The 13,830-nt window shown below is 37.4% G+C and overlaps 1 protein-coding gene across 15 annotated transcripts in view; it reads left to right on the top strand.

Annotated features, from left to right (window-relative positions):
- TENM2 (teneurin transmembrane protein 2) overlaps window positions 1-13,830 on the top strand; it is a 1,136,432-nt gene that overhangs the window by 1,018,792 nt on the left and 103,810 nt on the right. For 14 of the 15 annotated variants that reach the window (XM_068697798.1, XM_068697795.1, XM_068697797.1 and 11 more), the window contains 2 exons: window positions 4,549-4,754; window positions 12,543-12,738. In XM_068697798.1, the coding sequence (XP_068553899.1) occupies window positions 4,549-4,754; window positions 12,543-12,738 (402 nt within the window). Of the gene's footprint in view, window positions 1-4,548; window positions 4,755-11,801; window positions 11,933-12,542; window positions 12,739-13,830 lie in introns of those variants that run through there. The other variant, XM_068697803.1, reaches the window with a different exon arrangement.

The raw sequence follows: 13,830 nt of genomic DNA, 5'->3' as shown, positions 1-13,830 counted from the left end.
AATAACACAGCAGTTTAAATGAGTAAGTGTTATTTAGTTGATAAATATATGTTTGACTGAGAGATTGAAATGGCTCCCCTGGGTAAAAAGAAGAAGTATGCTTTTAAAACTCTCTTTTGCAGATGTTTATAGAGAGGAAATCATGGGGGGGAATCAAGTATCCATAGGGTTATGAGATAAACAAACAAAACTCAAAGACAGCCACCCACAGCAGAAGTAATGGTTTTGTGTTTTATTTGCTCACGGTAGTATGAGTTCTTTGGATTAGTCTTTCTTCCCAGATTTGTCAGTTTGTCACATCTGTAACTTCACTTAACTGCAGTTTATGTTCTTTGAATGTGATCTGCAGTGGTCCATCAAAATGGAAAAAGTTCCAAAAATACCTGGAGGGAGTGAATCAGGTGGAAAGATGCATTCACTGCATTAAGAGGTGAAGACAGAAGGAAGCTATAAGAGAAGTTTACTTTAGGAGTCTCTAGAGACAAAGTTTATAAGTGAAGCTGTTAGTGGAGAAAAACAAAAACAAACAAACAAACAAAAAAAAACCTATTGGAAGTATAAAGCTAGGTGTTCTGCTTTTTAAGTTAAAGTAAATTTAAGCCTGTTGTCTGAGAATTGATTCAGTTTTCACACATGTACGTACTTTGCATTTCATTTCTGTATTTCTAACTTGTGGAGGAAGGAACACTGACGAGGTCAGTGTCAAGACCCTTCCTGTAGTATTTTTTATGTGACTGCAGTGCATTTCTCTTCAAGGTGAGAGCTTTTAATAAATCATTATTAATATTTCTGTTTTACAAATAATCACCTGAGAACATAGAGATCATGAGCAGCTCAGGTGCATTGGCTGTGATAAAGCAAGGAGCAGTACCAAGATGCACTTCCAGGTTCTGTGTTTCATCATAATGGGAGAGTAATTCAGCATGAAGTTATGAGAATATAATTCAGTAATGCATAGTCTTTAGAGCTCTTCTGGCTTCCTGGACTTAAACCTTTACAAGAAGTTAGTCAAAAACATAAAACTCCTATTTTAGCAGGACTTAAAGCATTTCTAAGTCATGTTACTTCAGCATTATAACTTAGAGCCATAGAAACAAGATGTGTTACATTCTGGAAACTAAAAATAAGGGACCCTTTCACATGCCAGAGACAAGGCAGCAGCCAAGTTTCTCATACACATGGCATGGGTGCAGAGCAGAGATAAGCCATACTAGAAAAAATAAAAACTTAAAGATAAGGGGTCATTTATGTTAAGTATGTCTTGATCACACATCTATCACTTGATGCTCATCTAACTCACTCTTAAAATCCTCTACTGCATTGAACTTCTCTAGCTGTCACAATTCTTTTCCTAAGCAGTTTCCTGAGCCATATTCTAGGAGTGGTTTGGAGAACTGGAAAATAGGTCATTTATGTACTACAGCAAGAAAAGTACGTCTATGGGGAGATGCTTCCTAAAATAATTCCAAATTGAACTGGGTTATTTCAGTGTTAGTAACCTGAATCATGTTTTTAGGTTGATTAAATAAATTCATGTGCCTTATCTGCTGTTCTCACCAAATTTTAAGACAGTAATTTCATAATTTCAATGAGAAAATACAAAAATGGTTCCACTAATGGTTTTAGGGGAAAGTTTGATATTTGGTAGGTTGTTTACCTATGAGGTGTGCACTGAAGTAGTAGGACTGTAATGCTGGTTCTCTTGATGGTTGGAATATTCTGTTTTTAGCTTGATGTATTAGAGGGTTACATATTACTACAGACACCTTTCTCAGCTTTACGAAACAGAATTTTGGAAAAACAAAGGAAACTAAGGCTATGTTCATCCAGAAGTACTAAAGCTTGAGCCTATGTTGAAGATCTGCTTTTTAATAGGGGTAGGAATTCAATTTATTTGCCAAGTAACTCTAGGGAATATATATTCAGTTGACTTCAAAGCAATATTGTTAGCAAAAGTTAATGGTGGTGTTTTGGGGCTGCTTTAACAGCCAGTGAAGCCATAAACTCCAGCAGAGACAATGGTGGTATTACTGGTGCATGCTCGGAGAGCTTTTTGCACTTGGATAAAAGTGAGGTCTAATGGCTGAAGCAATATGCAGTATTAATCTCTATTTGATGTAGAAAAAAAAATAAGGCTTGAGTCAAAAATCTGTAAATCAGATATATGCACAAGGTCATTCAATACCATGTCAATTTTGAGGTGGTGTAATTAGCATTCATTTTACTAAAATTTGCTCTTAGAAGGGGTGGCTACTACTGTGGAACAGATCTGGGCTACAGATTCACATCCATTTTACGTGGTGCTTTGAGAAGTAGATTACATCTGCTGATTTCACTATTCTGCTTCTCAAAGGTTTGCACCAGCTTTGGTGGACTGAGGCAGCTTTGTTGTAGTCATGAAATTGAGCGAATTGAAAAATATATAATTCAGATAATTCATTGGTGAGTGGACAGAGAATACTGGAAGAGGCACTAGTGTACTAATCTTCTCACCTTTATTCCTTATACAGCTTTTATAATAATAATAATGCCTACTGTAATACTTCCTGGAAATAGCTTTTTCTTTGAATGTTTCTCTTTCACTGTGAATTTATGGCTCCTGAAGAACGAAATTCTTTAGAATGAGTCAAGGAGTCTGTTCACAGATTACATACAGCTGATGTTCATTTAAGTATGTACAGTCTGCTTCCAAAGAAATAATTTACAGAACACATTTCAAGAGCATGGGAAAAAAAAATATTGCTATGACTTAGAAACGTGATGTGTAGTAGAGTGATGTACTGAAAGGAGAAGAAGGAGCTTCAACTTTCAGTTTGACTTCCTGTTCCGTAAGTGATCCCAGTGCAGCCTTCAGCAGGTGCTTTCGTGGGTTCTGCATCTGTTTTCCTACCCACATAGGTATGGAGTAATTTAAATTCTCGTGTGATGGTGCCTGACTTCACAGAGGTAGGGACTTTGAAATATCCTCTGTTGCAGTAATCAATTAGAAATAAAATCATGTAGTTTTCATGAAACATTACGTGCTTGACTCTGGTTGATGTGTCTGCAGTTCTTGTGCAGCTCTAAGGGCATGTTGCTTGACATTCTCAACCATTTCTCCTTTCTTTGCAGCCTGTCTTTGCAGCTTCTTCATTTTTGTCAGTGCCGTAATGTTTTTGTAGAACCATTAGCATAGAAAAAGGAAAAAAAAATATAACCAAAACCTGTACAGCAGTTGGTATTCAGAGCACTCTTTTACCATTTCAAGACACTGCCAACGTAATATCTGTTTCATTATGTACAAGTGTAAGTGCTGCTAATGCAGATAATTTGGAATCTAAAATTGAAACCATGCTATTGCAGCTCTCAATTAAAGATAGTCAAGACAGAAAAGTTATTGTGTATTTACCTGCTGGAATTATGTGTCATTCTGAGCCATCCTGTTACATTCATACAGTGCTGGAAAACATTTCAGCAGTAACCATCATCACTGATTGAAAATAACATTGCACCATAACAAAAATACGAAGGAAACAGTTGAGCTTTTAACAAATACTGTCAAGTTGTATTATAGGTATCAGTACCATCCAGTGTGTGTTAACATACACACCGTGAGATTGTCATGATAGCTTCAGACTTCTGTGATGGTAGCAGAAATTTCTATGTTTTTCTGAACATAATCAGAAGACATAATCAAACATTACTCTATACTGTAGCTTGAAAATATTCCATATGTAAATTATGTGTAGCCTAAGAACCATCCTGTTCAGCTGCCGAACAGAAGAGATTTGCACTGTGTTTTAAAGGCTGTTTCATGGGCTGGAAGCCAGAGTGCTCAGCCAGAAGGGCCTCGTGTCTTGACTTCTATAATGTATTCTGAAGAACCACCAAATGATGGATTTTAACCAACCCAGCAAATCTGCATGGGAAGAGGGAGACGTGTAGACAGTCTCTCTGTTTCAGGCAGAGAGAACTTTAAGGGAACAACTTGAGATGTACTAACTTTCTTAAAAGAGTGAGAAGGTGTGTTTTGGAGTACAGACACTGTCCTCTAAATCCTTTTCTGTGCATTTCATTTCTTCAGTAAACTCTCATCTATGACTCAGAGCTTATTGGACTACTTTATTATATAGAGCAGTAGTAATGAATATTTGCAATCAGTTCATTCAGATTGAAATTATAACTTCAGTTCACCTTTTTGGTATTTATATATGCATGTGTGTGTTGCATAGAAGGTTCAGCTGAAAAGAGCACAAGAAAATTTGTATGTGCTTGTTTGACTCAACTGTTACTGTATTTGATCAGTAAAGAGTAGTCATGGAATTCAAAGCTTGGAGGGATTGGAAGATTTCAGGTGCTCCACAGAAAAAGGGTCAAAGCTACCTTTCTTTATATATACAGGACAAATTCTTACATACTGTTTGAAACAGCAAACAAATTGCATCAGAATAAAAAAGTCACAGTTTTATATAAACAGCATCATTGCTACAGATACTCATCTTGAATATCACTGCTAAAAATGCCTGTATTAAGAGCAGTTATCTCACTTGTTTGTTTTTCATTTTATAGGACCATGGGTAACTAGGAATAGCAGCATAGATAGTGGAGAAACAGAAGTTGGCCGCAAGGTCACCCAGGAAGTGCCCCCTGGAGTCTTTTGGCGGTCTCAGATCCATATCAGCCAGCCACAGTTCCTGAAGTTCAACATATCCTTAGGGAAGGATGCTCTTTTTGGTGTTTATATAAGAAGAGGACTCCCACCATCTCATGCCCAGGTACTTTATCGATGTATTTCTTAGCTTTAAATGTGAAAATGCAGAAGTTTGGAGAATCTATATTACACTTATGTTTGAGCTTATGGAGCTTAAGTTTAGGGATTCTGTGCAGTATGCTGGGAATTACTTAATTTGTGATATTTGCCCTGGTATTAAGATTTCTAGATTATTACATACCCTAACAGAACATCGATGAGAGAAATAACCAAGGATGATGTTCTTGCTGGTTAGGCTTTTAAAATAACTTTCAGTTTGGCACTCGAGGTTTTAAATCTCTGAGGAATTTGTGGCATCAGTTGCAGTGGACTTATCCAGTTATGCACCAGTCAACAATGATGAATGGAGATGGTCAAATTCACAGCATCGAAGCATGGTATACAGCTGGAATGAATGTACAGCTAGATACGATAACACATAATTTTCTGGGTTTACTTCATAGAACTTTCAAACTCCACATCCTGGTGAAATGGCATTTGGTGGGCATGCAAAAAACTTGGCATCACTGCTACCCAGCCATATTAAAGGACAAAACGCAGTGGTCATGTCTGGAAGGCTTTTAATTTACTACTCTTCCCTCAAAGGTGGTATTAAGGTATAATGTGTCATTTAGACATTGAGCAAGTCTTTCTGTTGGGAACCACAGTTCTTTATTTCTAACCAGCTACAGAATTGAAAGCTCAGCAACAGCACTTTTTTTTTTTTTTTTTTTTTTTTTTCAGTAACCCTGCAGTACTGAGCTAAGGGCTGTAGGTAAAGATAGTTTTAAATTTAGTAGGGCCAAATTTATGTATTGTTTTCGTATAGGTTGTTCAGTGGTGTTTGGAGTTTTGTTGTAAGAATATGTAGACATTTTATTTTACAGAGAGAAAAAATAATGTATTGGAAGTTTTTAATGTGAGTGGGAAGAATCTTGTTTACTTAGATTAGAAGTGTAATGAGAAATAATATTTTGCAGTTACACATACTAAAAGGAAAGAGCCTCCATTCTTTAGAGAGCAAGGGAAGGAGAAATAGGAACCAGCTTTTGGAAAGGAACCCTTCCTTTACACATATCCTTGCTGCTGAAAATCAGTTCTTCATTCAAAAATTGCCACCTAAACTTACATGCTTTATTTAGGATATGAATTCCAAAGATCAAGTGATCTCCAGGCTCCCTTTTGGGAGAGCCTTGTTTAACATTGATAGATAGATGCCTTGCCCTGATTTGCAAAGAACTGATGCTATGTTTTCATTTGGGAAGCAGACTGCAATTACATAAAAGGTTAAGCTAAAAGCAGAGAGGCTTCAACACAATTGTGTTGCCATACAAAGAAAGTATGTTCATAGTGCCTACAAGAGACACCAGCCCTGAGTGAACTGTGTCCATGTGCAGGCACAAACTCATGGTACAAAGAGTGAAGCAATGAACTTTCTGTGGAAAGTACACGTATGTAACTGAGTTTTGGATCTGTTTCCCAGTGTGAAATAAATTTGTGGAACTAGTGTGCATTGGATTATGTTCTTTGGTTCAGCCTATAGGCAAGAATAACAAAATATTTAGGCTGACTTGGGTAAAATGAGAGAAGAGATTTACAAGGGTTTGTGACATCTACTTTTAAGAATTTGTGAACAGGTACCTTTATGATTATCCAAAATCCATTGACTTCTTGTACACTGTTATGAAGTGTTCTTTGAGTTACTGAATATCTTTATATATCTGATACCCAAATATATCTGACTGGTAAGAAATAAAGACCAGCAGACCACAAATCAAGGAGGAATGATAAGAGGTTATTTTTCTGTATAGCTAGGGGCTAGCATACAACATCCTGAAGTTCCGTACAATAATTAGGTAGATTGGGAAAATTGTAATGGATTGTTGAATAATTTTAAGTCATTTTCAGATATCCATGCATTGTAGAAGATATCCACAGAGAATATGTTCCAAGGCTGGGGCCTTTCTTGAGAGTGTTTTGATTTTGGCACTTGCATTTCAATATCTTGTCTTGGGGGTGAGGTTCTGTCTATAGATCTTTGGCTGTACCAGTGAGGTTAACAGCATAATTCACTGAGCATTAATTCATTTAATTCAGAATTTTTGCACTCTCTTTCCGTATTATTCCACCGTGGAAGAAAAAAAAAAAAGGAATTTAGTTGAGGAAAACAAACAAAAGTATAAATTATGAAGTGCAAATGGCTCAACCAAAACTCCAAAATGATTGTCAAGATTTTCTGTAATTGCAAGTTAATTATAATTGTCTGACTTTCATATGATGGAGGTATGCCTGTATCGCCTATAAGAAATCCACTTGGAAGTAACTGGTAGTACAAGATATTTTTTGAAATTGAAAATGAACTTTAATTTCTATTGCACTGTGATCAGCTGTATTGGTTCTAGGTTTCATTATGATGTTCTCATCTGAGAGGCTATAATCAAGCAGAGTTCTTCCTTCACTAGACATTGCGTGCATAGGATATAGATTTAAAAACCTTTCTGTTAAATTAAATAATTAGAAATATCAACTCTGTTTCCTACTGTTTCCTCCTTGGAGAACCTCTTTTCCAGTCTTTATTTAGTGGAAGCAATTCCATCCCTCATCCCTAGCTGGAGCTAATGAAATCCATCAGTATAATCTGCAGAATTACTTCCCCCTGTTCGTGCAGGGTCTTGACATTTTTCAATGGGGTAATGCAGCATAAGATTGCTGTATCAAAATCCAACCAAATTGCTGCCAAGAGAAATAATTTTAAGAAAAAGCAATGCAAGCAGCTACACACTGGAGTTGGGGGAAAGAAGGCTGGTTCTGACAGAAAGAAGCAGAGTGGGTTTGTGTGAATGAAAATAGTCTGAAGTTGACACCAGACAATATTCTAAACCTGAAGTTTGAAATCCTTGGTTTTGCAAGTTAGGGACATGAGCTGTATTGCAGTGAACAACTTCACTTGACAGTTCATCACTGATCAGAGCTGATATGTCAAGCCAAGCAAAATCCTTTGTGGGAACAAGTCAATAATCAGCAAATTAGGTACATGATTAACCTGAGACAACAAGATGCGGTTCCTGTCTGTGGGCCCTGCTGAGATTTAACCTTTTCTGTATTATTGCTTAGCAAATATTCCAAATGCCTGGCTTAGTCAGTCAAACTGATGTAGCTGTAAACTTCTCTAGAAGCGGAGTTGTGTGCCATGTGTATAGGGAATGGAGCTCTAGAGGAGAAGTAAAAATGCACTTTTGAGTGGCAGGCAAACTAGAAACAGAAGTACACTGCTTTCAAGTAAAATTCCTCTAATCTGTGCAGCATGAAGTGACTCTGCAGAGATTACAGCAAATATGATGTTACTACACATTGTTTGAATATTCCAAATGATGTCTGAATTAAAGTAACCGTATAGAAGCATCCCTATAATACCTGGAGAAGGCAATGCCTGGAGTTGTTTTGCCTTAATTTCCAGCAGAGTCTTTTATATTTATAAACTTTTCATATCAAAATGAAAACCATTTCTGTGTAGGACTGTCTTTGCTTGAAACAGCTTGAATATCTGGGGAGGCTCAGTGTTTCCTGGCTTTTCGGCTGCTGCTGAAGCACATTCCTCAGTGCTCTGGTCACCTCAGAGCTCTGTGACGGTGCTGTTACAGTGAACGCTGTGCTTCATTGTGCTGCTTCTGCTGTGTCACGTTCAAGACGCACATTTAGACATTAAAACAAATTGCTTGGCTGTCACAGTGGGTATCAGATGTTTCAGGGGGGTATTTTAATGAATAATTACCAACTGGACTTTAGGAAGAACTGGTTTTAAAACACTTTGAAAACAAGTTTTCGTGATGTATGTTTTATTGCTGCCTTCTTAGCTCTTAAAAGGCTTTGGTATAAACGTGAGTGCTAGCCACAGTGCCAAACTGGCTTTTTTTTTTTTTTTTTTCTCCATTTGAAGACACATCCATTATTAAGACAAGAGCTCTCAGAAATCTTTCTTTTCAGTTTCTAATTTCAAAGACTGTTAGAGATTTTGTGGCGGCATGCAAGTAGTTTCAAATGTAAGAAAAAAAATAAAGGTCACATAGATTGTGTTCCCACTCTTGACCCCTGCGATCTCTGTTTGCTTCACTGTGCTTTCACAACTAATTCACTTCCTGTAGGCAGCAGTTCTCAGTAGACCTGTGCTATATGGATGTCGTTTTGCAGTGTAGTCACTAGCATATACATGTAAAGTTCCCAAACTGTTTTTCTGACTCCCCATGGTTACTGGAAAAAGAAAATCCTTATTAGATTGTGAATAAAATGCATCAGAGGAAGATAGGAAGCACTGAAGGGAGAAATTATAAAAACAAATTGGCCAGAGAGAACTTAGCATGAAATTTAAGTTTGTAAGTAAAAGTATGTTTTGGTATGCTGTGTAGTAAAATAAATAAAGTAATGGAAAATGGGAATTTGGAATTTGGAGAAGTAAACTGGCAGGTCAGCTCTTTCTGTGGAACTTCAATCATGTAAGTACTGCCCCCTGCAAAACTGAACTCTGAAAATGCAGTCGTTTGTGAGTTTTGTGAGTTTTGTTTATGGGAAGATTTTGTCATTTTTGTGTGACTTTCTGTATGAAGCCACAAAATATAAAGGATAGTAAAATAAATAAATAAAAATGTCAATGAATCTTCCAAATTATTTCAGAGACATAGTTTGATTGCTGACTAGATTCATTCCCTGGTACATGTGATCTAGTTTGCTCTTCCTTAGCAGTTGTTTTGTTAGATTAAGAAGCCACTATGCAGTTTTTTTAAAGATCATGAAAGTACTTACATTCGTTTCTTAGATGGGTCTTCTTGTCTGTACATGTTTGTGAATGAGTAGCTTTAAAGCTAGAATGGTGTTTCTGGCACAGTGTTATACAACGGTAATTAATCATGCAAGTGGGGTAAATCAGAAAACCAGTGGGACAGCAAGGAGCAAAATGATGAACCAGCCAACTGTGTGAAGAAATCTAATCCAGTTATGAAGTCACAGTACCTCCTCAGTAACCAATTGGTCAGGGATTTCAGATTTTGGGGTACATATACCCAGTATTTGCTGACACATTAAGGTTTGTACACCCAGGGAACCACTGCATTATCTTCCTTCTTTTTGTCCTTCAGCACTGAGTAATCCAAAGAGGGATAAGCATTTATTGTTATATTCTATATCAGCTTGCACTGGTAATTCACAAGTCGTAAGCTTACTGATGTTTAGTCATTACACTTTTGCCTGAACATGAAATAGTTCTTCACGGTTTAATTAAGGATGGGTAATACCAGCCTCTATAGAGTGTAGTTAAAAGTGTAGCCTTATGGGGAGCCATGCCAAGGGACCTGTTTTCCCTGGGTCATACCTGTCATTGTGAAAAGAGATTCTGTAGCTAAAACTACTTCAGGCAGTTTCAGCCTGAGTACTTACTATTCCCCTTCGATCTTGCCAACTGCTGAGCCTTCTCTACTATATGAGGCAGAATCAGCATCAAACAGAGGGGAGGCAGAGGAACCTGCCAGCACAAGCAGAGATGAACAGCATGTTGCCAGTGAGAAATGTCAGCTTTTATTGCTGCTTCCTTAGCTGACCCTTTGTGAACGATTGTTCTGAAGAGCAAGATTTCTTTTTCCCAAGATGTTGCCCAAGTAATAACGTTTCCCAAGGAGGTGATGAGTCTGTCCTTAACCTCTGACTGTTAGACAGTAGGTTTTAGTAATATTTCCAAATGTCATTGATTTAAGAGAGAGATACATGTGTGTTTGGCACCTCTGATGCTCTGAGAGTTACTGACAAGCCAGAATTCTCTAAATCTCTGGTGTGCATTGGCTTAAATGCACTAATTACCTAAATTACCTTCTTTTGTGGAAATCCTTTGTGCAAAAAGGGCTTGATGAATGGCAATTAGATATTTAAAATTTGGTGAAACTTTTCGTTTCACTTCTTACCTTTCCCTATGATTAAAGGAATAATGCACTTACTGTGGCAATATCCTTCAACATCAGTACTCATGGGCTGAAATTCCTACTCTGTCTTGGATTTCCTTTGTGGCTGCTTATTGGTGTCATAGCACTATGTATTTAAAAGGAAGCCAGTAGTACCTCCATCCTTTTCCCTATGATGTGCCAAGTGTATCATGGGCTCTATGGCTCATATTATAACTGCTACAAAATTTCAAACAGGAGGGTCAGCTTTAGTAACCCAGTTTGAAAAAGCTGTGTAATAAGTCACTAACACATTAAATCAGTCCATCTGTCTGTCTCTGCTAGCAAAAGGGAAAATCTTCATTATTTTATTGCGTATCGTGTATTATTTGCTAGGACTCGCTGCTGAGGAGTGGAATTCAGTTTACAAGACAGCCCTTTCAGATGTTTGGTCTCTGTAAGATGCAAAATGATGGTTTGTTTTTTACAATGAAATTGAGGGAAGGTGTAGGATTTCTTAAAGCTGTCAGAAATGTGGGGCTAGCAAATATGTGCTAGTGATAACAGGAATGCAATGAAACCACTGGCCAGCAAGCACATACTGTTACAGTATTTAATTGAACACATACATCTTTCTTTAGGCATCTGTCTGCTCCTTGATAGATAAATACATCTAAAGTAAGATGTATTTTCACAGGGGACTTGTTATACAGCTATCAAAAAATTAGATATATTGTTTTTGTTGTTTCTTAAGGACTGCCCTTAGATAGGGGCTATGAGAGCTGTAAGTTGAGCATAACATCAGCTTGAGAGCTCTAGAATCAAAGACATTAAAGGCAGAAGGGAAAAAAGCCTGCTAGGACATCTAGTCCAGCTGCTTTGCTATGCAGAGTTATTCCCTATTGTAGATTAACCAATATTTCTTCCAGCCTTGTTTAATTGTGTGATGCAGTGGCATCTCCACTGGGAGGCTATTACTGAGCTTAATAGATGGGAAGCTTATCTGACATTCATCTTAAATTTCTTTCTTTCTTTTTTTAGTTTCATGCCATTAATGGTGCCATCCCTCTTATACTCTAAATAATCACTTGCTCTGTTTGATCCCTTTTCCAAAGATTAATGTAATGTTCTACCTTACTTGGAAAGCATCCAAACAGAAATTCTCCATTTTCCTTAATAGAAGTTCAATTCCTTCAGCCACCTGATTTGTGTTATTCCTTTCCATGCTCCCTCTGGTTTTTGTATCCTACTTGCCTCCTGACCGTTCTACATACCAACTCAGGTAAGCAAGCTGCTCTGTCATGTACCATTTCTACAGTGTCTTTTTATTGAGTACGAAGTTACTTTATGTTAGACAAATGCGTTCCTTGTTTGTGCTGTTCCTGTTTGGTTTTGCGTTCTGCGGGTGTCCAATCAATTATATGTCTCGAGGTACATTTGAGACGTCTGTACCGCATGCAACAGTAATTTATTGTAGGTGATTGCTTAGGAGAGGATGTCTCTTTCCTAAGTTGAAGGTTTCCAGCTTTGAAAGCTGTGCAGGAACCTAAAATTTTGTGATGGGTCAAAGCAATGATTTCATCTGATCTCTCAAAACTCAGCCTGTCAAGAAATACTGCTTGTACAGTTTTGATCACCTATGCAGAGAAAAGATACATAATTCTGTGTCACTGTTTAAAAAAGGATAAGTCACAGAATATATATGCTCAATGGAAATTCAGTAAATAGTAGTTTTACTTTGTTACATCTTTCAGAAATTCCATTTTATGATTTTTTTATTTTTTAATACAGCACATGGTGTTAGATTTTGAGCTGAAATATCATTCTGTATTCAGGTCTCTTTGGGGTTTTGTTTGTTTTCTTTTTTTTTTTCTTTTTTTTCTACTTTGCAGTATGATTTCATGGAACGCTTGGATGGGAAAGAGAAATGGAGTGTGGTGGAGTCCCCACGGGAACGTCGAAGTATTCAGACCCTCGTTCAGAATGAGGCTGTGTTTGTTCAGTACTTGGATGTGGGTTTGTGGCACCTGGCATTTTACAATGATGGCAAGGACAAAGAAGTGGTCTCTTTCAGTACAGTTATTTTGGGTAGGTATCACCACAAGCTGAATGTTTTTCCTCTTATTGATACCTTTCCGTGATTGAAGTCAAAATACAGTCTTTAGCATTCAGTCTTTTTGTCCATATGTTGTTACACAATTGTTTCTTAATACTACTCTCAAAAAGTCTGTTAAAGGGGTTTTGATTTTAGTTTCCTGATTTCTCTTCTAAGATTTTAGCATTCCTATAGTTCTTGAGGTAAGTTCTGGGAAACAAGATGGTCAGATAAGTTCAGCCTGGACTGAAGCATTCCCCAATTAATATTCCTCTCCCTTATCTCTGTCATGTTTATACCTATTTGCTTCTCCAGAGAACCTGCTTTACACCTGGGGGGAATAGTATCCAACAGGAGAGGTGCTTAGTCTTTGTGGAAAGACAGTACAAGAAAAGGACACCTGTGCATAGGGTTGCTTGCAGTCACCCCAGAGATGACTTCATTCTGTTAATTAGCTATAAGCAGTCTTCCAGCTTGCTACTCACCTAATGGTGGGCCGTCATCTCAACATGATGGAACAAGAGCAGAAGAGCATCCAGCCTGTGTTCTGAGAAGCCTGCAGTTTTGTTAGAATAGGGTTCCATTTAGTTGAAAGCCACGCTGAGCATGTTCTCCAATCTTAATCAGAAGATTTGTTAAAGTACTTGATGAGCTTTGGTGATTGTCTTGTCACAGTGGCATCAAAAACTACTGGATGGGCTACATGCTATTCCATCCTGGCTGCTTGGATTAAATGGCATTGCATTTTGTAAATCTGTAATTTCCATTAGTATAGAAAAAGAGAAATTCCAAAAACTCAAGCTGAGTTTGTAAGTCTGATAAATAATTGGAGGTCTTTTCCAGCATTGCATGATTAATGTTTTAAAGCTTAATTCTTCTTATACATCACTACAAAGTTTGTAGGCTTAAGTCCTAAAGGGTGTAAGAGGATAGCCAATACTGTGTCACTAAGTATGGATATAATTGTTTCCATTAACCTCAATTAAGGTGAGACACTGTTTTTTGTTTCCCTAGCTCATACGTGGTTTTGAGAGTTACTAGGCGCTGTGCCTATTTATGTATAGATTTGTGAATTAGTCCATAGA

Source organism: Anas acuta, chromosome 14 (genome assembly GCF_963932015.1).
Source record: "Anas acuta chromosome 14, bAnaAcu1.1, whole genome shotgun sequence".
Classification (NCBI taxonomy): Eukaryota; Metazoa; Chordata; class Aves; order Anseriformes; family Anatidae; genus Anas; species Anas acuta.
The sequence above is the reverse complement of the archived record's forward strand: the minus strand, read 5'-3'. Positions and strand labels throughout refer to the sequence as shown.